At 34.5% G+C, this 24,720-nt stretch overlaps 1 protein-coding gene across 3 annotated transcripts in view; it reads right to left on the reverse strand.

Moving 5' to 3' along the window:
- The window catches only part of PTPRQ (protein tyrosine phosphatase receptor type Q), a 227,369-nt gene that overhangs the window by 174,670 nt on the left and 27,979 nt on the right, over positions 1–24,720 (reverse strand). For 2 of the 3 annotated variants that reach the window (XM_040491337.1, XM_040491338.1), the window contains 6 exons: positions 22,742–22,811; positions 19,544–19,743; positions 18,143–18,392; positions 16,473–16,601; positions 14,447–14,593; positions 8,065–8,237 (listed from right to left, as the gene is read on the reverse strand). In XM_040491337.1, the coding sequence (XP_040347271.1) occupies positions 8,065–8,237; positions 14,447–14,593; positions 16,473–16,601; positions 18,143–18,392; positions 19,544–19,743; positions 22,742–22,811 (969 nt within the window). Of the gene's footprint in view, positions 1–8,064; positions 8,238–14,446; positions 14,594–16,472; positions 16,602–18,142; positions 18,393–19,543; positions 19,744–22,741; positions 22,812–24,720 lie in introns of those variants that run through there. The other variant, XM_040491339.1, reaches the window with a different exon arrangement.

A 24,720-nucleotide genomic window follows, 5' to 3' on the forward strand; every position in this document is an offset into this window, starting at 1 on the left:
CCCTCAAAATTTATAATACATATAAAGGTTTTATTTATGTCTAACTTTTGGTAAACCTGTCTGTTAATTATCTTACTTTTGGGGGGGTATCTTTATCCTAGAGCCAAAAACAGGGTTTTTACTCCTAAATAACATCAATACTTAGTATTTAAAAAAAGTAAGAGGTGCTCAGGAAAAATCTCAAGAAGGCAAGGAACTTTTAGGCAGTTTGTGTCTACAAAGACAGGCCGTTTAAATATAACTTTTCTGAGAGATAAAAGAATGGAGAAAAGATCTAAGGAAAGCTAGTTCTCCAAATTATATTTATAAAATAAAATTATCTAAATTTTTTTACATCCTTAGCCAGAAAAATATTGTGATGAAAAGCAGGCGGACACCTATAGGATCTATTCTAAAAATGTTGTGATAAAGAACTCTGGATAGGGAACTCTATACTGGACAAGTTAAAGGTCTTCTATCTTCCAACAGCTCACTTCAGCTCTGCCTCCACAGGGAAATCAGGAAGGGCATGAATCACAAACACATAATTCAGAGATGCTCTGGTATTCCAGTCAATAGTTTATGCCTGAACCACACAGCTGTTTCCACTATCAATCAGTCACTCTTTGAGAATCTATTGTATACAAAGCACTACAGAAGGTACAATGAGGTACTACAAACAATTTTCCCATAAACTATAATTTTGCATTCAATCTCCCAATATTTTATACTCCATGTCAGATAAATTATTGAAAGTTAAGCCATAGCAACCCATCAATTAACTAAGTTAATCATCTCTGTTGACAAATGCCATTTCAATGTAAGAGCTGACCTCAATAATTCTGTCTGAATTTCTCCCAAATTCTGGTATTCTGGAAAGTCCCTTCTTAACTAGGGCAATGATTTGAACATCAGTTTTGTAACAACCCAGAATGTTATTAGTTACCACTGAGAGGGCCATGCCATGAATATTTCTCACACTTCACCTCTTTAAAAAGGCATTTGATATTGGGTTTTACAAAGGATGAAAAAAATATTTTATGGGCAAAATTATGGGAAAGAACTAGAACTTAAGAAAGTAACTAGAAGGGGCTGAAGTGGAGATGTGGGAAATGGAAGGGAAAAGAGGCCCACTGCAACTCCGAAAGGTTTTAGACTCATTGAGTGAGTCCAGGGCTCTGAACCTCAGCACTACTGACTGTCTGTGTCAAATAATTTTTTTTGTTGTTGTAGGAAGTTTAGCTGCATCCTTGGTCCCCACCCACTGGAAGCATCTCCCCAATTGTGACAAAGAAAAATGTCCCCAGGAATTGCCAACTGGATAGCAAAAATCTCCCCTGGTTGAGCACAACAGTTAGGGAATGTCACAGTTCATCAACATGAAAGGCCTCTCATATGCTACCCAGGAATCCTTGGAATTTATGTGAAAGAAGTAGAAGTTCTTTGGAGTTAAATTCCTAATCCATCTGTATAAACCAACCTGATTCTACGTGTAATAACCTTCATTACAGCTAATGTGATTTTATTTTTTTAATCTCTATTATATCTATCAATTTTGACTCACTAAAAGTCTACTGGATTGAATTAATGAAATGTTTGACTTATTCTTAAGAAATGCTTCTATATTTTATTATAGACTATAACATGATTTATGCTGTTATTAAGCTGTGGTAAAAAGAAAAGTTTGCAATTAGCATGTGTTTGGAAATCTAATGGGTATTTTACGTTATTTGGGCGACAAATTCTTAAAGCTTAATTCTGTTTCTGTTCCTAATGGTCAACAAAGTAAACTTTATCTCAAGCATTCCTAAACTACTCTTGAGTCCTGTCAGCTTCATTCCATAGCAATTGATAAAGCATTCAGCTGGCTTTCTTCTCAGGTTCACAAATGACAAATATTGATATAATTGTGAAACACATCAGATGAAAAGATGTATCTGTATGATTCTTAGAAATTTGTAACACTAGGCAGTAAGATGGTGTCTTTGGGGAAAAAATGCCCCAGGATTATACCAGAAGAACAAGCACAGGATGAGATCTGAGTGTGAAATTCAACTTAAGAGTAGTCCATGGAGAGAGGACTTTAGGGTTTTACAGACTTCAGTCTAAGTGGAATGAGCCTTACAAAGAAATTAATTTTATTCTTTGCATTGATATAAGTGGGAAATGAACATTAAAGAAGAAAATAGTTCTTCTCAATTTGGATCTAATCAAATTACATATGGAATACTGTGTTCAGCTGATTAAGAGACTCATTGACAAACTGGAAAATATACACAGGAGACTAATCAATAATATGAAGGATCTAGAAATCATAGCTGATGAGAAACTGAGGATGTTAATCCTTAGGGAAAGCATGGCCATCATCTTCAAATGATAAAAAGTGAAATCATTGTATATTGCTGTTACTACTACAAAGACTAACATTGAAAAGTATTATGTGTCAAATACAGTGCTAAGTAGTTTCACCCATGTGGTATCACTTCATTATAGCCCAAAGAGATAGGTATCAAGAACTCCAGGGGCGCCTGGGTGGCTCAGTTGGTTAAGCGTCCGACTTCGGCTCAGGTCATGATCTCGCAGACTGTGAGTTCGAGCCCCGTGTCGGGCACTGTGCTGACAGCTCAATGCCTGGGGCTTGCTTCAGATTCTGTGTCTCCCTCTCTCTCTGCCCCTTCCCTGCTCATGCTCTGTCTCTCTCTGTCTCAAAAATAAATAAAAACTTTTAAAAATTAAAAAAAAAAAGAACTCCATTTTACAGTCGCCTGTTCAAGTTCACAACACTAGTCACAACAGAGGTAGGATTGAAACACATTTCCCTGGTTCCAAATTCCAAGCTCAAAGGCACTATAATCTACCATGTGGGTCTAGAGAGGAGACATGGGACAACCTGGTAAACATTAGAAGACAAATAGTTCCGCTCAAACCAGATAAAGAATAGGGTAGTTTCTTATTCATCTGTTTATCTTCTGACCTAACAGACTGCCGGGAACTGTATAATTACTTAATAAATATATGCCTGAGAGGCCATAAAGAAGAATATTTTAAAGTTCATAGAAGAGGAGTTGATTCTGTGGTAGCAAGTACCTTATTATCAGAGTTCATCAAATATTTTAGCAGAGGCTGGATTCCCAATGATTTATTAGGTATGTTATACATGAGATTCATATATAAATTTGGAAGTTTAAATAAAAGTCTTCAAACACTGAGATTAAATTTTCTAGTATATTTTTCAAGTATTTACTTAAATATTGAAAGTAAAATCTTATACATGTTTCAGCATGTTTCAATAACCGCTATTTATTAAGAAACAAACAAACCATTAGAGGACACTGGAAAAATAATTTCAATAAGGGTAATGAGATCAGATGAAGCCTAGCATAAGATGATTATAAGTTAATACTTCTTAAGTTTCATCATCATGATATACACAATATACATCATGATATACACATGGTGTTTACCTCTACAATCACTAAATAATATTCTTATACTGCTCTGTTAAGACTCAATTATTTGAGATAGTATCTATTGACTTTCTGCTATGATACTGAGGAGTTAGATTTCTTAAATAGATATATATTTCCTCATCTGTTCTCAAGTCTTATTTGGTTATGTCTCTAATTTAAGTAATATATTTAAATCTGGAAGGATTATTCTAATAGATTTGTGAAATATAAAATAGTTGGCTGGGAGACTGTGGTGGACAGTCTCTCAGGTGGTCCCCCTATTATTCCTACCTCCTGCTATTCATGCATTTGTATAATCCCCTCCTGTTGCAAGGGAAGGATGATTTTCATCTAACCAATGGAATAAGGCAAAGGTGAGAGGATAGCATTCCCATGATTATATTATACTATATTACACTATATAGATTCTGCTTGCTGGCATAATGAAGTAGATGGCCATGTTGTGACAGTCCTTGTGGCAAAACTGTGGGAGGCCTCTACAAGCTGGAACTAAGTCTAGTCTCCAGTCAAAGAGCCAACAAGAAGCTGAGGCCCTCAGTTCTGCAGTCACAAGGAAATTAAATCTGCTGAAACTCTGCATGAGCCTGGAAATGGCTTCTTCCCAGTCAAGCCACCAGATGAGAACACAGCACAATCAGCCCTTGATTGCAGCATTATGAGACCCTAAGTAGAGAATCCATCTAAGCTGTTTGGATTTTTGACCCACAGAAACCATGAGATAATAAATAAATTAGTTGTCTTAAGTTTATAGCAAATTGTTACACAACAATTACATTTGTGGCAAATTGTTATACAACAATGGAAAACTAATGTAGTAAGGTAACAACAGTCCAGGCAAGAGAGTATGCAATCCTGAGCTGGGGTGGAGACACAGTAATGAAATACGATACACGAAGGTCACCCTTTGGAGGTAATAATAACTGGTTTAACATTGAATGACTATTGAATGCTAAGTATAACCAAAGTCAGAGGTAGTCCCCTGGTTTTGAGTGTTTATGACAGAGAGCAGGATGGTGCCATGATCTGAAAAGAGAAATATCGGGCATGTAAAAGGCCTCCTAAATGCTTAGACAATGACCTTCAGGTCAGAGATCTGTGGTGTAATCCAAGGGGTAAAGGAATCCTAAGCCTAGTTGTCTGCTATCTAGGTTTCAAATTAGTCTCTCTCCAGGACTTGTTCTTGATAACTGAAACTATTAATTGCCTGGACAGACTTTCTTCTTATGTGTCTTGTGAAAACATTCATAGATCTCCATCACTGTCCCAGGATCTCTGTCTAGTATCTGTTCCTTACCTCAGCTTTGTCTCCTCCTTCTGATCATGAACCAGGCCACCATCCCCAAAAGGATTTTTGTTTTGTTTTGTTTTTATGAGGGGTAAATGAGTTTAGATGTGATAAACTCTGACAGAACCTCCCTAGAAATGGCTATAATTATGAATATAGTGTTAGAGAAAGATCAGAATAGAAAGCAAGGCATAGGAATAGTGCAGGTGGGAAGCTGTGATTAAAACTGTGAGATCATCAAAAGGTGTAATGAGGGACACCTGGGTGGCTGAGCTGGTTGAGCATCTGACTCTTAATTTCAGCTCACTTCATGATCTCACAGCACATGAGATCAAGTCCCACATGGAGCTCTGCACTGACAGTGCAAAGCCTGCTTGGAATTTTCTCTCTCCCTCTGTCTCTCTCTCTGCCCTTCCTCACCACCCCTTTCTCAAAATAAATAAACGAACTTTAAAAAAATGTGTAATGAGATGGCTGAAAACAGAACTGTCTGGAATACCTTTATAGTGAAGGAGTTAAAAAATTATAGGAGAACTAGCTTTTTCATTTTTTTTTTTTTTCATTAAACAAGACCAAAGTTTTACAAAGTTACAGCATATGAAAGTGGAGGAAGCATGAGGGAGAAAAAAGTAAAAAGCTGGAGCCTGGGAGGACAGAAAGATGGATTTTGGAGAAGACAAGGAAGATGGGGACACTTAAAAATATACAACCACCTAGGGGCGCCTGGGTGGCGCAGTCGGTTAAGCGTCCGACTTCAGCCAGGTCACGATCTCGCGGTCCGTGAGTTCGAGCCCCGCGTCAGGCTCTGGGCTGATGGCTCAGAGCCTGGAGCCTGTTTCCGATTCTGTGTCTCCCTCTCTCTCTGCCCCTCCCCCGTTCATGCTCTGTCTCTCTCTGTCCCAAAAATAAATAAACGTTGAAAAAAAAAATTAAAAAAAAATATACAACCACCTTATTTGACACTTAGATGTCACTGGTGAGTTCTAACAAGATTTCAGGGATTTAAGAGAATTCTTATGAAAGGGTGTGGAGGCCATACTTTGAAAAGTCAGAGTGAATGAAAGGAAAGAGTCCTTATCCTGTATCAAGGTCAAGAAAAAAGGATAATAAATGAACACATTAAACCAGAGATTGCATCTATTATCTCCTTTACTTCTCACCCTGTAAGGTGGGTGTATAAGCCCTGCTTTTAAAATGAGGGCACCACATCTCCAAAATTTGACTTGTCCAAGGTTATAGAGTTAGAAAAGGGGAGAGCCAGGACTAGGACCAAGTCAGTTGGGATTTAGAGCCTCTGCTACATCAACTTCCTGAAAGATGAACCCAAACACCAGTCACATGGGAGAGCCAAAATACCAATAATGGGCCTGATCTAATAAAGAAAAATACCGTCATAGAAATAAGGAGAAGTGTTATGTTTCCTTTTATTGAGAGAGGATAAGGAAGCTAATAATGAATGTCAAACGGGGTGAAAGCTTCAATGCCATCGTTAATAATCACAACAGGTCACAATTGTGTAGCATAGCACTTACCATATGCCAGGTATAGTTCTACCTCTTTTATGCACATTAACCTACTAAGTAATTATTAATACCTTTGTCATAGGGACTCTTATAATCTCTATCTTTGAGAAGAACAAACTGTACAGATCAGAAGGGTCAGGCCAACTTTCCTAAGGTTAAACTAGCCATGATGGCAAAACAAAGGTTTAAACCCAAGCATTCTGTCTCCTAGGTCCATGCTCTCAATCTCTCTACTGTGGAGCCCATTAAGTGACTAGGATATAAACCCAGATTTATATGACCCCAAAGCTCATGTCCTTTTCCGTATATCACAGGGATTACAAGCTATGTCAACAGAGACAGAATCACAAAGAAGCCTTTCTAGAACGTCTTAGCTTCAAGAGAAAAACAGGTGTGGCTGGCTATTCAACAGATGTCATTAACAGAAGTGGGAGACCTGTCACCCAGTCCCAAAACAGCTAACTATCTAATTTAAGACTATCTTAGCAGGAGCAAAGGTTTAAACTTTGCCCTTCGTCTGAGTTGTCAACTAGAGTATTAAAGAAAGTATAACTCACATCTTTTGCACACAGAAAAGGAGTAAACATAGGATTGAATTTTAATCCTGGGCTGGAGATGGTGAATAATTTGGAGCAATAAATCCTGGGCAGCCAGAGTGCATTGAGAACATAGTAACATCAATTTTCAAGTAGGTACGAGAAGTGGAAGAAGGCTGAGACTAGAAATAGAGTGGACAATATGTATGGGGAAAGATAATAGCACAGAAAAAAATAGCTAGAAAAAAACAGTGATTCTGGACCAAAACAGTAGAAGCCAACTGCTGAATAGCCATCAGGTAGTGTCTGCAAGGCCCAGTGATTGCTGCACTCATTGGTACTAAGTACATTTATTTTTGTACCCATACCTGGATGTGACTAATCTGGAGGCTTAAACTCACAGGTGAATAGCTGGCTGGGTAAGGTAAATAAAGACAGGTAAGGGAAACCAGTGAGGCCTGTACTTCTAACCAAAAAAAAAAAAAAAAAGGGGGGGGGGATAAGACTTCCATTGTGAATAGTGGCAAACACATTGTCCTCTTATTTTATGTCTATGAATGATTTAATCTCCTTTATTTAGTCATTTACTTTCTTTAATCAAACATACTCTGTTTGGTTCTTTTTTTTTTTAATTTTTTACATTTATTTATTTGAGAGAGAGAAAGAGAGTGTGAGCAGGGGAGGGGCAGAGAGAGAGGGAGACACAGAATCCAAAGCAGGCTCCAGTCTCCGAGCTGTCAGCATAGAGCCCAACGTGGGGCTCGAACTCACATACTGTGAGTTCATGACCTGAAGTCTGATGCTTAACTGACTGAGCCACTCTGGTGCCCCTGAGAAAATTAGCTTCTAATGACTGAACAGGACAAGTCGTTTGTCAACAACAACTGCTAAATTACTGTGCCTTTCCCTGGCAACCATTCCAAATTGCCAGCATAGCCTGGAAGGAGTGTTTAAATCATAACAGGAGTTTCTAAACAATTAGTTAACTGAATTACCATAATAATATTCACTTATGGAAGCTCCTTTAGTCCTGCTTAATTGCTCAATTAACATTTTATATGCTGAAAAAGAATAACAGCATTTAACTAATAATATATATTCTAAAAGGAAATATGGCCTCGCTAGACTATCAACATAGCCCAAATTTACTTCACTTTGTAACCATGATGCTTATCAAATATTTTATGTTTGAATGCTGGAAACTTTTCCAAATTATGAGGGCTAGAACCAAAAGAAAGGGATCACCAAGAGGTGACGTGAAAGTGCAATACCTCATCTTTTCCCGTGAGCAAAGTATTTTCCAAAATTACTCCTGTTTCTGAAACTAATACTTTGACTCGGTATTGGTTAATGATTCCATTTGGTTGTCGTGGTCTCTTCCAAGTAATTCTTATTTGTGTAGCTTCTACTTCTGCAACTTGTAAATCAAATATTGCACCTGGAACTAAAAAAAATGAATAAAGAGGGAAACAGTTTAAAGTATATTATTAAATTTTAAAAATTCCTTAAGTTCTTAGCTCAAAATTTAAGATTCACAAGAAAGTCTATTAGAAAATAGACTAAAACAATTTACTATTTATTAACAATTAAATATGTGTAAGATTCTTTAAAGACACAGGTAAAGTTGAATTTCTACATTTTGTTCTCAAAATGTGTATAAAAATAGGATAATGTGGAACAATTTCCTCAAATTAAAATGTCATAATATTTGTTTGAAACATACTAATTAATAAAATAACTTCCCAAAGAAAGCTGTTTATGGATGATTAATGCACAGTAGAAACCTTGACGGCTTTATAAAGATTATAATAACATATTGAAAAATAATATCCATAAGACTCTGAATGCAATGATATGTAGTGGGTAAATTCAATTAGGTTGCCTTTTAACTTTTTATGTGAGGTTGTTTGAAGAGTTGTTTGATTTTGGTCTGCTGGCTTTACAAATGAATTATGTGAGTTTCTAATTTTGGACTCCCTCACTCTTGCAACAATTAAAAAAAAAAAAACAGAAACAAACTAATAACTGCTTAAAATAAAGCACCAAGTACTTAAATTCTAGTTAGAAAGTGACCAAAAGTGCCATCCAGTAAACTCTCCAGTGCCACAGGAGTAATAGATCAAGGATAAAGATGCCCTTGGCTTTTGTCTACTTTTTGTTTATGGCTCCTTGTGTGATTATGAATAGCTAATTAACTCTTCCCCTAAGTTTGCTGATCTATAAAGTGATCTATAAATATAATTATGGAACCTTGAATGAAAGGAATGTAAGGAACCTTGAATGAAATTTTCGGGAAAGAAAATAATATACCCCTTATGATCAATGTGGTAAAACATTGAATTCATTTCCCTAAGCTGTTTCACATTAGTATAGTTTTAGCAAATACCATCTAGAACAGAGGCACATTAGGGGTATAATATAAATAGAGAATGGCCTTTTTTCCCTTTTAAGATAACAAAAAGGAACTGAAAATTAATGTCACAGCTCCCACAAATATTATTTAAAACTAGTGAATGTAATTATGTTTTACATTAACCATATAAGAAATGTTTGGAGTTTTCATTCCATAGGCTTTTTATCCTTTGTCTCTATAAAGTAATCATTTAAAAAAACCTAGACATTGTACTAATGTAAATAGTTCTAAATGTTTATAATGGTTAATAGCTAGATGGATGAGTGAGTCATTCTTGCCTAAGAGCATATTATTTGATTATTGCAACCAAGATTTTCATGTTCCGCCTGGTAGTAAAACTGGTGCTCAGAAAACTGGGAGATAAACATGAAATGGATACAACTGTATTTTGCTACTTTTTTTTGTTTTGTTTTTTTTAAGTTTATTTATTTCTTTTGAGAGAGCCAGAGACAGCACGAGCAGGGGAGGGGCAGAGAGAGAATCCCAAGCAGGCTCCATGCTGCCAGTGCAGGGCCCAATTCAGGGCTCAAACCCACAAAGCTGCAAGATCATGACCCGAGCTGAAACCAAGAGTCAGACACTTAACTAACTGAGCCATCTAGAATTTGCTAATTCTTTGAATCCCCTTTTCCAAAAACATTTCAGTATATCTATATATAGAACGATAACTGTTTAGACTGATCTCTCCCCATAAAATTTCTAATCTGAAGGCAATACAGTTTGACCTTTCAAGGGTAGAGAAAGAGTTCTAGACTAGGACCCCATAATCACTGATTCACTCCATCATTCAACAGACTGAGCCCTCATCTTTTGGTCACTGTTCTAGGCACTTGAGGATAGAGAGAGAAATAAGATACATAAAACCTTTTGCACAAGTCACCTCTTTCATAAATTTCTTTTCATTAACGTATATCATCCCTAGAGCTTGTGTTATTATCATATTTACCAATACACATTTTTTCAAAGACAGATAAACTTTCATGTATATGATGATTAATATATAAATATATATTATTTACATATAAATATTTCAATGTATACAAAAATATACATATTTATTATATTATATATAATATATAAATAATATAGTATGTAATCAAATGGAAGAATAGTAGCGGTTTCTTTATCTTCTAATTTATGATATTTTTCAATATAACTTAATAAGTATTGCTCAATGACACTAATGTCTAAAATTACAATTCAAGTAAAGATTAAGTGGTTCTATATTACCTTAAAAATGTACCCAAAACATGTATAAGAACAACTGTAAAGCTATCTTTCTCTCTCTCTTTTTTCAATGAAAGAAGAAAAAGCTTGGGGGATAAAGGAAATGGAGTAGACAACAGTATATCTTGTCCTTAGAAAGATACTTGATCTGTTACACCACAAATTCTTATGGGGAAATTAGAGAAGTATGGATTAGATCAAACTCCATTACTATTGATACCAAATTAACTAAAGAAAATCAAATACAGAAGGCAATTATTCGTGGTTCAGCATCAATTCTGAGGTGCTGTCCACAGGGATTACCTAAGAATCATTCTCAAGTCAATACATATATAAATTTTATTAATAAATGAGAAACACAGTAGATGTATGAAGGGTAAATAATATTCCAAATGACTTGAAGTTTTCAAATGAAAAACTATTAGAAAAAATAAAATGGAGACAAATGGCGCTGGGGCAAAGAAAATACATTAAAATAAATCTTGCCATTATCTAGCAAATTAATTACATTTTAATAAAGTTAATAAGTTTAAAATTTTTTAAAAATGTTTTTATTTATTTTTAAGACAGAGAGAGACAGAGCATAAGCAGGGAAGGGGCAGAGAGAGGGGGAGACACAGAATCTGAAGCAGGTTCCAGGCTCTGAGCTGTCAGCACAGAGCCCAATGCGGGGCTCGACTCACAGAGTGTGAGATCATGACCTGAGATGAAGTCAGACGCTCAACTGACTGAGTCACCCAGGAGCCCCTATAAAGTTAATAAGTTTAATAACTTATTAATAAGTTTAATAATTTATTAATAACTTTAATAAGTTAAATTAATTAAATTAGAAAAATACCTATTGACAAATAAAAGTCATTGAGAACCCTGAAAAGTTGACTCTCTCAATGATTTCCCTACTAAAGACAGTACCATTTGCAGAAAGTAGCAAGTTGAAGGACAGGAGTCTTCCCTTTCATAAGTCTATTTATGGAAGAATAAATACAGATTTCAATACTCTGTTTGCATTTAAGAAATTATATTAACCTTCTTATGAGATATTTAATACTGGTGACAGAGAGTTATTAGGGGATATTGAAGCAACAAAGTTTTACTTAAGATTTGTTTAACCCTCATGGAAATGATAAGAAAATGCTGGTGCCTATGTTATATTCAATAGCACTGTCTCATTAGGGATAGGCAACTCCACACTTTTTAACATTACTATATAATTATTGTATAATTATTAAATTTTAATTTTTTTCCAAAACCATCTTTTCATGCCTATGTAGAAATCTGTTCAGTAAAATATTAAGGGTTATGTAGGAATCTTATGAAATGTATAGGAATACTGCTATAATAACATGATACTAATTTGCTTTGATGATCAAAGTAGACTATGACCATAACATTCTCAGTGTGACCAAAATCAGCCCCATATTACTGAAATATCATATATCATTATCTATAAGATGTCAATTCAACATTTTTCTATGAATATCTAGAGATATGTTAGAACCCTATTGCTTTAAGAGAAATTAATTTAAAAATTGTTGTTAATAAATTTTTAAATAGACTATAGTCTACTTTTAAATATATAGAAGAAAATAAATTGGTAGGCTTAATTAGAATACAAAGAATCCTACTTTAATAAATAAAAAAAGAGGGATTCTTGGGTGGCTCACTCAGTTAAGCATCTGACGTCGGCTCAGGTCATGATCTCGCAGTTCGTGGGTTCGACTCCCCCATGTCAAATGCAGAAATAAGGAAAAGGAGATGAACTGTTTAAATGATGCCCAAAACCGGGGGTGCCTGGGTGGCGCAGTCGGTTAAGCGTCCGACTTCAGCCAGGTCACGATCTCGCGGTCCGGGAGTTCGAGCCCCGCGTCGGGCTCTGGGCTGATGGCTCAGAGCCTGGAGCCTGTTTCCAATTCTGTGTTTCCCTCTCTCTCTGCCCCTCCCCCGTTCATGCTCTGTCTCTCTCTGTCCCAAAAATAAATAAACGTTGAAAAAAAAAATTAAAAAAAAAAAATAAATGATGCCCAAAATAAACAGCATGACATCATATGTGGCAATCTATTACCAATTCCCCTGTTTCTGTCAAATGCTATAGGCCAAGAAAGATGACAATAAAACAATAATCTTAAATTGTGGATTCAGTTTAGGAGCGCCTACACTGGCTTGATTTGAAGGAAGACAAAAATTCTCATTTAACTGCATAACAAAAGAATAAAAGTTAGTTGATCAATTAAATTGATGGAGGAAATGCTATTAAAAATAAACTCAAGGACTCTAGTCTGATGAGGCCCAGGTCACTATGCTGGTTTTGCTACCTATTCATAAAGCTTTCTGACTTTCTAAGAAATGCTTAAGAGCACTTATTAGATGAACATAGGGAGAGATTTAAGGTCTAATGGAAAAGACATAAACATTGCTAAGAATTTCTGACAGAAATACAGTCGAAAAATGTTAAGAGGAAAAAAATGAGAAAATTTTGCTTATAAATATGCATCTACTTTATGTATTGAAATCATAGACACATAAACATTTTCTTTTTTTTTTTTTTCAACGTTTATTTATTTATTTTTGGGACAGAGAGAGACAGAGCATGAACGGGGGAGGGGCAGCGAGAGAGGGAGACACAGAATCGGAAACAGGCTCCAGGCTCCGAGCCATCAGCCCGGAGCCTGACGCGGGGCTCGAACTCACGGACCGCGAGATCGTGACCTGGCTGAAGTCGGCCGCTTAACCGACTGCGCCACCCAGGCGCCCCATAGACACATAAACATTTTCATTTGAAATTGAAATAAAACATAATTTTACGTTCTTTCAAACAGCAAAATATTACCAATGGTTAATTGTTCTTTGAAGGGGAGAATAACAAAATTCCCTAATAGTTGCTGCCCTCTAATGGTCAAATACTTGAGTGATTTATCCGATGAATGTATGCCCAGTCTTTAGTTGTAGGTGTATGTGTGCACTTGCACATGTGTGTATTTAATTTACAAGTTACTGTATGTTACACACAAAAAAAATATGGAACCTATTCATTTATTTATTTATTTATTCATTCATTTATTTATTTGTTTATTTTTGAGACAGAGAGAGAGAGGGTGAGAGGGAATGCGAGCAGGGGAGGGGTGGAGAGAGAGGGCTCAACACAGAACCTGAGGTAGGCTGCAGGCTCTTAGCTGTCAGCACAGAGCCCAACACAGGACTCAAACTCACAAACCGTGAGATCATGGCCTGAGCTGAATTCAGACACTCAATCCACTAAGCCATGAGGTGCCCCTGAAACCTTTTTAAGGTATTAATATACTCGCAAAAAAAAAAAAAAAAAAAAAAGTGTGTTCTTCTCAATAATTGCAATCCCTAAGTAAAAATGAAGATATTTGGCAAGTTTGATGGTGGTCAGGAAAATATGTTGTGGAATAACGGGGTAACATTTTTGAAACACTATAGTTCATCCCAAACTGCGATGTTTAATACATACAAATAAAAAAACCTTCGTTAGGAGAACTACCGTTTTCATAATTTCAGGATGCGCTGTTAAATTTGTAGTATGCACCCTCGATGAATCCTCACTTGCTTAGAATACCCTTTTGATTATAAACATATTTTGTTAGAGGCACTAGGGATATATGGATTCCTCTACATATTATTCTGTGAGAAAAATCTATTCTACATTGAATAATGTGAGTCCAACAATGTCTTTGTTAAATGTTAAATGTTAATGTCCTTTTTTACTTTGACTTATTGAGGTTTTGCCAATCTTCACTGTGAGCCTCAAACAGACTGACACTACATATAATGTGCTGTCTTGTTTGATCTCTGGTTCCTCTATAAAGCATGTTGTGGGTTTAATGTTCTAAGGAACACATGCACAGAATGCATTTGGTAGTTATCTGATAAGAAAATAACATGAATTAAGTAAATATAAACCAAACAGCTTCTAATACAATGTTTAACCAATGCAATAAAACACACAAGCAGGGTAAGATATCTCATGAACACACTACAGAAGATGTTCTTACCTTCTGGAGGAGTGAATACTGAAATATTTGATTTGGGTCCAATTCCTGCACTGGTTTCAGCTGCGACATATACATTGTATACTGTAAATGGTGTTAGGTTAGTGAATGCAAATTTAAGGTCTTTCGTGCTATTATCCACAATCCGACCTGCAAAAAGCAAACGATACTGTGGATTATTTTCTCATAAAGCATTTAATCATTCTCACATTTAAGTAGAGAGCCAAATATAGCAATTAACGTTTGTTACTACAATTTAAAACATTACAGTCACAATTATTATAATTTTCAAACATTTACCTTAGTAGTGCATTGATATCAGGTTAATTAAAACAATGGAAAGAACATGAAAATCTTCCAGTATTCAAAATAACCTTCATTAAATCATAAAGCCCTATCCAACTACCATGTTATTTTTTGACATTTTTGAAAGGAAAACATTAGTTACTGCCAATATTAAAATAGCCACAGTATTTTATACATAAATTTAGTCAATTAAAATGCTAAGCATTCTAATTATCTTCTTTAATATTTAGAAAATATTTCTAGTTTAGCTTCTGAGAAAAACTCCTTAAATAGTACATCATCAAAATTATTTTAACCCTCAACTTCACCTCTGAATAATTCTTTCATCTCTTGCTCTAGCTGAAACCAGGCTCTCTCCTAAGAACACGGCTTCTGTTCCTTTAGCCACCCCACCTGATGGTCTAATTTTTTCCATGGTCATCAAGTGACTATGCCTTCAGGTATGATGTTTTCTCTACTCCTCATAGCCTTGTCTCAGACCAACAGAGCTCCCTCCTTACAAAAGCTCACAGCTATAAATCTAATGTCATCAATGGCATCCACCACCCCTCATTGTTGCAGTGACCTTCTAAGCCCAGGGTCACTCCCCTCATTCTGGATGGTTTAGTGCCTGTTTCGATGTCACTGTCTTCAGTGCAACCATCTTAATTTGTGGTGATTTCAGTATTCCTACAGACAATCCTTAAAACACTCCCAGCTCTCTTCAAATAATCTAGTCCTCCACCCTATCTCAGGCACTCCCAAGGCCATCACTATTACCAGGAACCCTGAATCTTCCATGATCTCAATTTCATGCAACTCTTTCTGACCATTCTTTCTTATCTCCTGTTCATTTATTCTAAAACCCAAAGCAACAAGTCTTCAAGTTTACTGGGACCTCCAATCCATTGATCTTTTGACCTATTTTATTCTTTTTGGTTTGGTTCTTCACCACTAGGTTTCCACTCTTTATCCATTCTCAATGACATTGTTGATTATAATCACTGCCTTTACATAAGCCTTCAATTCCCTTGCCCTTTTCTTGTTGAAGGGAGCTGGAAAAAAACACAAATCCACTCTGACTGATATCACTTTATCACTACCACACCTCGAATGAGCCCTAAATTGTACCTAGCCCCCTACTAAACTTCCATGCTCAATCAGTCTCTACTCTTTTAAGTTTTCTTTCATAGAACTCAGATTAGGAAAGAATTTTAGAGTTTACTTAATTTACTTCTAGCAATACCTTATCTGAACACCTCAAATTATCTGACAAGGGGATTCCAGGTCCTGATTATTCACAAAGATGGAGAACTTGCTACATTAAGTAGTTTCCTATATTATTTTTAGAGAACTCCTATTATTAGATATGCATTCCTTGTTCTAAGAAGAAATCTGATTTAATACAATGAAGTCCATTGTTCTTGATAAATATATTTGCAATTAGAGTAAGTGAAGGTCCTCCTGTTCAGACATTTGAAGACGTGATGTCCTCCAACAATTCTCTACTCAGGATTTATCTCATTCTTTCAGCTTCTCCTCATGAAATACGGAATATGGACAATGTTTATGATTTTAAACAAAAACTCCAAAGAACCTCATCTTCCTTATTCCTTTTTTATTATTTGCTTCAATTGTAGGATCTTATAAAAAGAGTGTGATACTTTTAAGGAGCTTGATAATGCTAACATATTTTACATAATTCTAACTCCAAAAGGCAAACACAAAACTGATTGAGACTTACCTGATGGTCCGTATAATTCAACTCTGTAACTAAATTTCCCTGTTATTACACTTGGTGGGTCCCATGAAATTGAAAAGGACTTCCCTGTAATGTTGCCTGTTATACAGTTTTGTGGTGGTCCTTCAGGAACTAAAATGGTTATAGAAAAAAAAGTTAACAAATAATAAATGAGAATTTTATTAAAAACACATAATAAAACACAAAGTCAGAAAAAATATCACACTATGAGCAAAGGGTTTTTTAATTAAAAAAAAAAGGAAACTGAATGAATTGAAGACTTTAAACAAGACAAGCTGGCTCATCAGATGGACTACTTATTTGCAACATAAACTAGTTTGATTTAAATGCTGTATATGATTGCACAGGGTGTTTCATTCCAACATTGTTCCCTGCAGTTACATTCTCCTGATACATACTTATATATTGAATTCAACCAGGCCTGGGCATAGGCCTTGAAAAGCACTCTCCCTCTGGTGGACACAGGTAGAAGGATCAGGGAATTAACTGGACCTACAGAATCTTATTGGCAAAGGTCTTTACCTTCTGTATCAATACGTGTATTTGGTTCTGAGGGGAAATTTATAACCTATAGTTAAAAGATTCTAATGTAACATGGGTAACATATAAAAAATAACGACATTTAAAAAGTCTGTCTTTCATAGATGTGTTTCTACATTTTGCATTTTGATTGAAATGAAATATTCCAAGTATTTTTCTCAAGCCAAGGTTCTTGTCTACTAAATCTCACTGTGTGTTATCCTCATGAAATTATTTTTTTTTTAGCTGTAGAAAAAGAAGTATGGATGGAGGAAATGGTAAGATTCAAAGATGATTATTTAAATCAAGAAAAAAATTTCAAACTTCATTTCATGAAATGATGAAAGCTGACAGCTATGTCATCAGAAAAAAAAAATACTGTGCTTTAGTGAAATTACCCTACCAGTAATAATTTCCAGTAACCTAAAAAATTATCAGTCACAAGTGAACAAGTCTGACACTACATGTTTAGTAGGGTATCATGTCAGTAACTACATAAATTTACAGATATATAATACTATAATCCCATAATTAAATACATAAATACCCATAGCTAGAAAAGTGTACTTTTCAAAATTATTAGTAATAATATCTAATTGTACTCATTGAATCCTAACACCACCACCAAAAGGAAGTTTCTATTGCTGTCTCCATTTTTCACATAGGGAGGAAACTCCAGTGCAAAGTAGACATAAGTAGGTGTATTTTTTACATACTATTTTTGTCTGATACTGAAATGTGAATCACGTGATATTTCTGCCGCTACAGATGTTAATTCCACATTTGATTATAGCAGTCTCAGTGAGAGGAGGGTAGAGATGATTGCAGGAGATGTAAAAGGGCAGAGATGATTATGAAAAATTGTTGAGATCACATAGATAAAAACTTATCTTAGGATCATGGTTATTAGCTCAAGAATCCTTTGGGTCAAATCTCCTTTTTCATTTTAGATGCTTATGTTAATATTATAAAAGAGTACTATAATTGGTATGCCCATTTTCTGTTATTGGTGGGAAAAGTTACCGAAAGGGAAGGAAGTTTTAATAAAAAACATCTATATGAAAAAAATGAAAGATTACTCTCTAAGTAGTTTAACTCTTTTTTTTCTACATACACAAAAAATGAAATCATACCTGATTCCGGTGTTCTGACAATGGTACTATCAATATAACCTGCTTCCGTTGTAACAGCAGAAACTTCAAAAAGATATGTTGTGTAAGGTCTCAAATGTGTCACTACAAAACTTATAGGCTCTTTCCACACAGAGCTTATCTTACTCCGTGCCAACGTGCTCAAAGAATATGTGGTACGCGACGGAGATGTAATTCTACCAAGGGTTGGAGAAGGGCTGGTGGTACTCCATAAAAAAGATTCATTATTCTCCTAGTGAATAAATAAATAGCATTGGGAAAATAATTGGTATCTCAAGGTGAACATGATAAGTGTAATTCATTTCTTTTTCTTTTATATAATAAATATTGTTCTTAAATTTATGTGTATGATTCATTACAATTTTAACAGATTGTTATCTATTCAAGTTATGGACAAATTTGCTGGATTTTAACTTTACCCATTTATATCTACAGTTTTAGAACAGAATATATTTATTGTATTCTTTATACCTTAATATTTCTTATGAATAGGATTTCAAAAGGCTTAGAATAAAGGTGAAGCTATAGCAAAATTATTAGTAAGAATTTTTAAAATTCATGTTAGGGGTGCCTGGGTGGCTCAGTTGGTTAAGCATCTGACTCTTGATTCCAGCTCAGGTCATGATCTCACGGTTTGTGGGTTTGAGCACCACCTCGGGCTCTGCACTGACAGCGCGGAGCCTACTTGGATTGTTTCTTTCCCTCTCTCTCTGTCTCCCCCCAACTGCTGCAAAGTAAATAAATAAACATTTTTTAAAAATTAAAAGGAGGTTTTGAGACTTCTGTAACTTAAAGTATTCAAAACAAAATAATTTTGTTTATCAATAATACCACAAAGATCACCAAAATTATCTTTGGAAAAGCATGACACGGTATTCCCAGCGAATTCCCATAAATGACTAGAGTAATAACAAATTCTTTGCCAAAGATATGCACAACCAAAACAATCTACTTCCACAAACATAACTTTGCTGCCTTCTGCTCCCCTCCTGTCACATGGAAATATCTTTTTTCAGCGATATCCTATACTTTGCTCTTTCAGGTCTTTATAAAATATCCTCCACCCAAAAGAGCCCCCTCACACAATCTCTCATGTCCTTATTCCAAGGCCAAGCCAAGGTCCATTCACAAATGTGGCTCCTTTTAAGAAGTCTCTCCAGAGATCCCTGTGAGATTTTTATATTTCTTGAATTCTCAGACCCTTCACTTATTCTACCTTGAATACAGCCAATTGTGTATAACATGATACTATAACCTAATACTATAAGTAATCAAGCAGCTAATAAGCACAGTGGCTTAAACATTTTTTTTCAAATGCTGGAAACTTCAAGTTATAAGTTCACCTAGAATTTTTGAGACATAGAAAGTGTTCATAACACTTACATTGCATTCTGGCAATTTCCCAGTCAAAATGTCTTCTACTCTGATGGAGACATCTTTCACTACTATCCCACTTCTGGCATGCTTGACACTAATCTTGAAGCTGGTAATTTTGCCATTTGGTTGCCGAGGTAAATACCAAATCAGGTTTACTGCAGAATAGTTCAAGGCCTCAACTGTGAGATTCACTACTTTTCCTGGAGCTGGGGAAGTGAGAGGGTTTGAAAGAAGGGGAAAAAACACTGTTATAAATCTTAGAACGGCATTCATATAATGTTGGGATGTTACACTTCTCACATTATGTAAAATTAAATATTCTATGTTAGAAAAAAACTCTACTTGGCGTCAGACTTTTAGAAATATATTTAATTAGCTTTGCCTGGAATTTGAGCCCACAGATTTGTATTTAAGACAAAATAAGCTTTATTTTAGGATTATTTGGCAAATGGATCCATTGATGAACTATTTCAAGCAAATCTGAAAAATATCCAATCAACAGTTATTTGTGAATATGCAAACAAATTTGAATAATGAATCTCCTCCTGAAATATTTTGGAATTGTGTAGTTTCCTTAGATAATGAAGAAGTGGCAAACTGAAACAATTAGCAGCCATGTAAACCAAAAAGCACATTTCCAGAATGTATGTAAATATCTAGTGCCTAACATAAAGTGGACACCACCCAACTGGTTGTGCTTATTATGTTTTGAGTTTTATACACCCTCAAAATAAACTTTCATCAGAATTCGTGACCAAATAATTCTTAATAATTATTGATAAACTGCAATAACAAGCTATATGCCATTTTACCTGGTGTGAGACAAACATGAAACCAGAATGAAGTAAAATTATGCACATTAATTTCAAGGTAAGTTATGCAAAACTGACAATGTAAATAATCAAGATCCTTTATAATATAGAACAAACATGACAAATCATTATTAAGAGGAATAAAAACAAAACAGGATGCTCACGATAAAACACTACACGTGATAACAATGCCTAGTATTAAGATATAGAGTTTAAATGCACATTATAAAGAAGAATGCCAGAATATGAATTGTAAATAAAAGTCATATAAATTATATAAGGAAGTTAGGTCCTAGGAAAGAGAGCTGTTATAAATTATGTTAAATCATAGAAACTAGGAAACTCAAGGTCAGCTCAATTTTAATGGAAAAAAATAAACCAGTTTGGAGGGGTAATTAATCACTAATAATGGATGGAATGATTGATGGAAATTTTTTTCTCCATGGAAAACTCATCAATGGAATTAAAGCTTAGAAAGGACATTGAAAATATAACTCTCTGACACTAAAGATCAAACCACTTGAATATCTTTTGGATGGATAAAATATAATAAAGCAAAAGGAAAAGGGTTGTTAAATATATGAGGCTATAAAATTATGAGTTAAAACTTTTATCATGATTTTTTAAAAAAACTGAATGTATTTGACATATAACTATATAAATTTAAGGTGTGCATTGTGTGAATTTTATATATATATCCATATTGTATTATGATTGCTGTTGTAGTCATATTTAACATAACATCTATCATGTTACATAATTATAATATCACATTGTACTATTCATTATATTGTGCATGAGATTTCTATGGCTTACTTATTACTTGAGGCAAGTTTGTATCCTTGAACAACATCAGTCTTATTCCCCTACCCCCTATCCCCTGGTGACCACCGTTTTACTCTTAATGCATCCGAATCACCTTTTAAAATTTCTGATATGTGTAAACTATACACATGGTTATAATTATGTCTGATATGTATATGTATATATATATGATATGTGTGTTTCTATATATATATATATATATATATGGCAAATTGCAAACAAGCTACACATTTTCAGATGAACCTCAACAACAGATACAAGGAACTACTCAAGTATAGAGAAAATTGAATTTATAAGGTAACCAAACATTTATTAAATGCATGATTTTAAGATATTTTAAAAGTGATCAAAAATATTAAATAGATGGGAAATAATTAAATACGGTAAACAACACTTTGAAAAAATGGTAATTTGATTAAATTGCTTTAATAATTTTTTTTCTCAAATTTTTCTGCTTGTGCTTTCCTTTTGTGACTTCATGATGTCTGAAGAATAATCCTGGCTCTTTTCTGTAGTTGGAAGGTCTTTCTCTATTTTAAATAATCTAGCTTCTACTTCTGGACTTTTATGTACCAAAATCCAATTATTTCTCAATTTTCATAGAGTGAATTTATCCATTTTGATTCAAGTCAAGATTCAATACTGTAGTATCAAAACTTTCTGTTTTATAAATAAATCATTTCGTCTTTCAGATAAGTGTTCTCCAACACTTTGAGGACATAGCTAGCCTAATGAGATGCATAAATTTTCTAGTATGTGTAAGTGTCTACAACTTTCCAAAGCATACACCGTACAAAGCTTGCATTTATTGAGCCAGAAAGAAACTTCATAAATCCAATATAGAGACTTCTAAAAATATTACCTGCATTTCTAAGGATCTATCAAGTTGAAAATGGAAGTGCAAGAGGTATTTCTATTATCTTAAAGCCAAAATAAATTCTATGTTTACCAGAAATAATACTGATGGGAAGTTAAGAAGCTGAGTTTTTTCCACTTGTGGATGGAATATTAACCCATTAAGGTATAACAAGTTAGCCTGTATAGTCTTCTGAAGAGTATTTTTATTCATGGGGAAGAAATTACTTCTGATTTAACAATAATAAATGCAGTTTATTTATTTCATAGAACTATTCCTTAAAGTTGGGTTATATATAGTATAAATAATAAAAAGGAGTTGGAGAATACTGACATAATGAAATTTAGATTTACATTACATTTTTACATCTTTAACATTTACAAAAAAAAAAAAAAAAAGGATAGATAGGAGCAAGAGAAATTATGTAATTATCCAATTTGCCCAAAAACTCACAACAAATGGTCAACAGTGAGACTCCCAAGACAAAATTATTTTCATATATCATTCAAAAGTTTTTCATAATTAGAAAGAATATTATAATACATATTTTAATGAATAAGCATCCAATAAGACTCTAAAAGTAATTGAATGGCCATACTATTGAAAATTTTATGGATTTTAACACTATATTTAGTTTATATCCTTATTTATTTCAAATGACAAACACTCATAATTAAGCTAATTTGGGAATAAATGATTTAGGAAAATTACCACTCTCTGCCGTTTGGAAAAGAAATGGGTCACTAAACACTCCAATGCCAGCGCTGTTTTCAGCAGCAACCTAAAATAGACCAATAGAATTGTGTTCAAACTTTTTACTCTCTAATTAAACAGAATCTGAAATAATAAAATTTTGACTTGTTGATAAGTTAAACTATAGACACTTCCCTTAATTCTTGAAATACTCTTAAAGTAGATAGCACACATGGAACTAATCCATATTTTCATTTTCCCTAAGGGTATATTTGCAGCACAGTTTGATTCAACACATTTCTCAAATTTCTAATGGAAAAATTAATAGTCAAGTTTTGTAGTCAATTAGTAGTGATAATAACAACAGATACTACTTGTGGGAAACTTCTATGTACCAGGAAATTTCCCAGAAATTTTATACATCTCATTTTATCCACATAATCAAAACATAAGGTATTCCTATCAGCATGTTATAGATGAGGAAACTGATTGAGAGAGGTCACGTAACTTGTGCAAGTCATACAGGAATAAGTGATAGAACCAGAATTCCATTGAAATCATGCTTATTTCTAAAGCTCAACCACTTTTTATTATATTAACATTGACTATTTCTGTAACAAATACTAAACCATATACACAGTATCTGGCTTGAGAATTTACAATATAACCAGTCAAATATATACTCAAGAAAATTTTACAAACAAGTCTAATCAGTGATAGTAAGTATTTTGAATTTAAAAGATGGAAAAATTCTTTTGACTCGGATAGTCTAGTCAAAGAGACTAGAATAGGCACAGAAAATGTCATTACTGAGATCAAAACTCTTACGTTATTCCAAATGCCATAAGTGGAGTCTGAAAACCTTGGTTTATATTGAATTTCACCTGGGGTGCCTGGGTAGCTTAGCTGGTTCAGTGTCTAACTCTTGATTTTAGCTCAGGTCATGATCTCATAGTTCTTGAGATCAAGCCCCGTCTGGGGCTCTGTGCTGACAGCATGAAGCCTGCTTGGGATTCTCCCCTTCTCTCTGTACCCCCTGCCTCTCAAAATAAATCAAGTTAAAAAAAATTTTTTTAATATATTGAATTCCACCAATTACCAAATGAGTAGCTATACACAATTTACTTAGTACTGCTCTAAATCCCATTTTCCTTCTCTTTAAAATGGGGATAACAATATATCTATGTCATAGAATTGTTTCAAGGACTAAATGAAATAACACATGTAAAGTACTTAATAGGATTTTCCCAAAATCACATAGATTTGATACCTACATTTGAGTATATCAAATGGACTGCACCAAATACCCTTTGGAATTCTGCAACGGCTAACATTTATTCGAACAGCGTAAAGGTCACAACAATGATTTATAAAGTGTGGAAAGAACAGAAGAATAAGGGCTTCCCAGTAGACCTGAAGTAAGAGAATTCAAAGGAATAAAAATTCAAATTCCATAAAAACAGATCTAAGCAGAACTAGGTTAGGTAAATTACCTTTCTGTCTGCAATAGCTTCTTATATCACATTAAAATGTAATCTATACCTATTACCTTCAATAGTGTATTTTAACATATAAGCTAATCTGAATAAATGCTTATTGATAGAAATTGTGTACTATGCCATTCACAGATGCCAGTAGAAAAGGTTTCCTAGTCTTTACCCATGGTTCTGCAATGAAATAGCCAAGTCATGAGTCTTTGACCTTGACCTCTGCATCAGTAAGTTTCCTTTTAACTATTCTTATATAGAGGATCCCTACTATTGGGATGCTTTCCAATTCTTACTGTGTGCTTTTATTCCACAAATAGGCATGCTTCCAATAAGGAAACCAACGCCCCCAGGCAAATTCTCTTTCCCATCATTTCTTACCATCCAGAAAGCCATCTCAGTTATGTCTTTTCACATATTTATACAGCTTTTATAGATTTTTTCTCTACATTCCATTATCTTCAAAGCTCAAAGAACATATTGATGTTATGTTGAAAATAGGATCAAAAA

Source organism: Herpailurus yagouaroundi, unplaced genomic scaffold (assembly GCF_014898765.1).
Source record: "Herpailurus yagouaroundi ecotype Mexico unplaced genomic scaffold, PumYag 182, whole genome shotgun sequence".
In the NCBI taxonomy this organism is placed as follows: domain Eukaryota; kingdom Metazoa; phylum Chordata; class Mammalia; order Carnivora; family Felidae; genus Herpailurus; species Herpailurus yagouaroundi.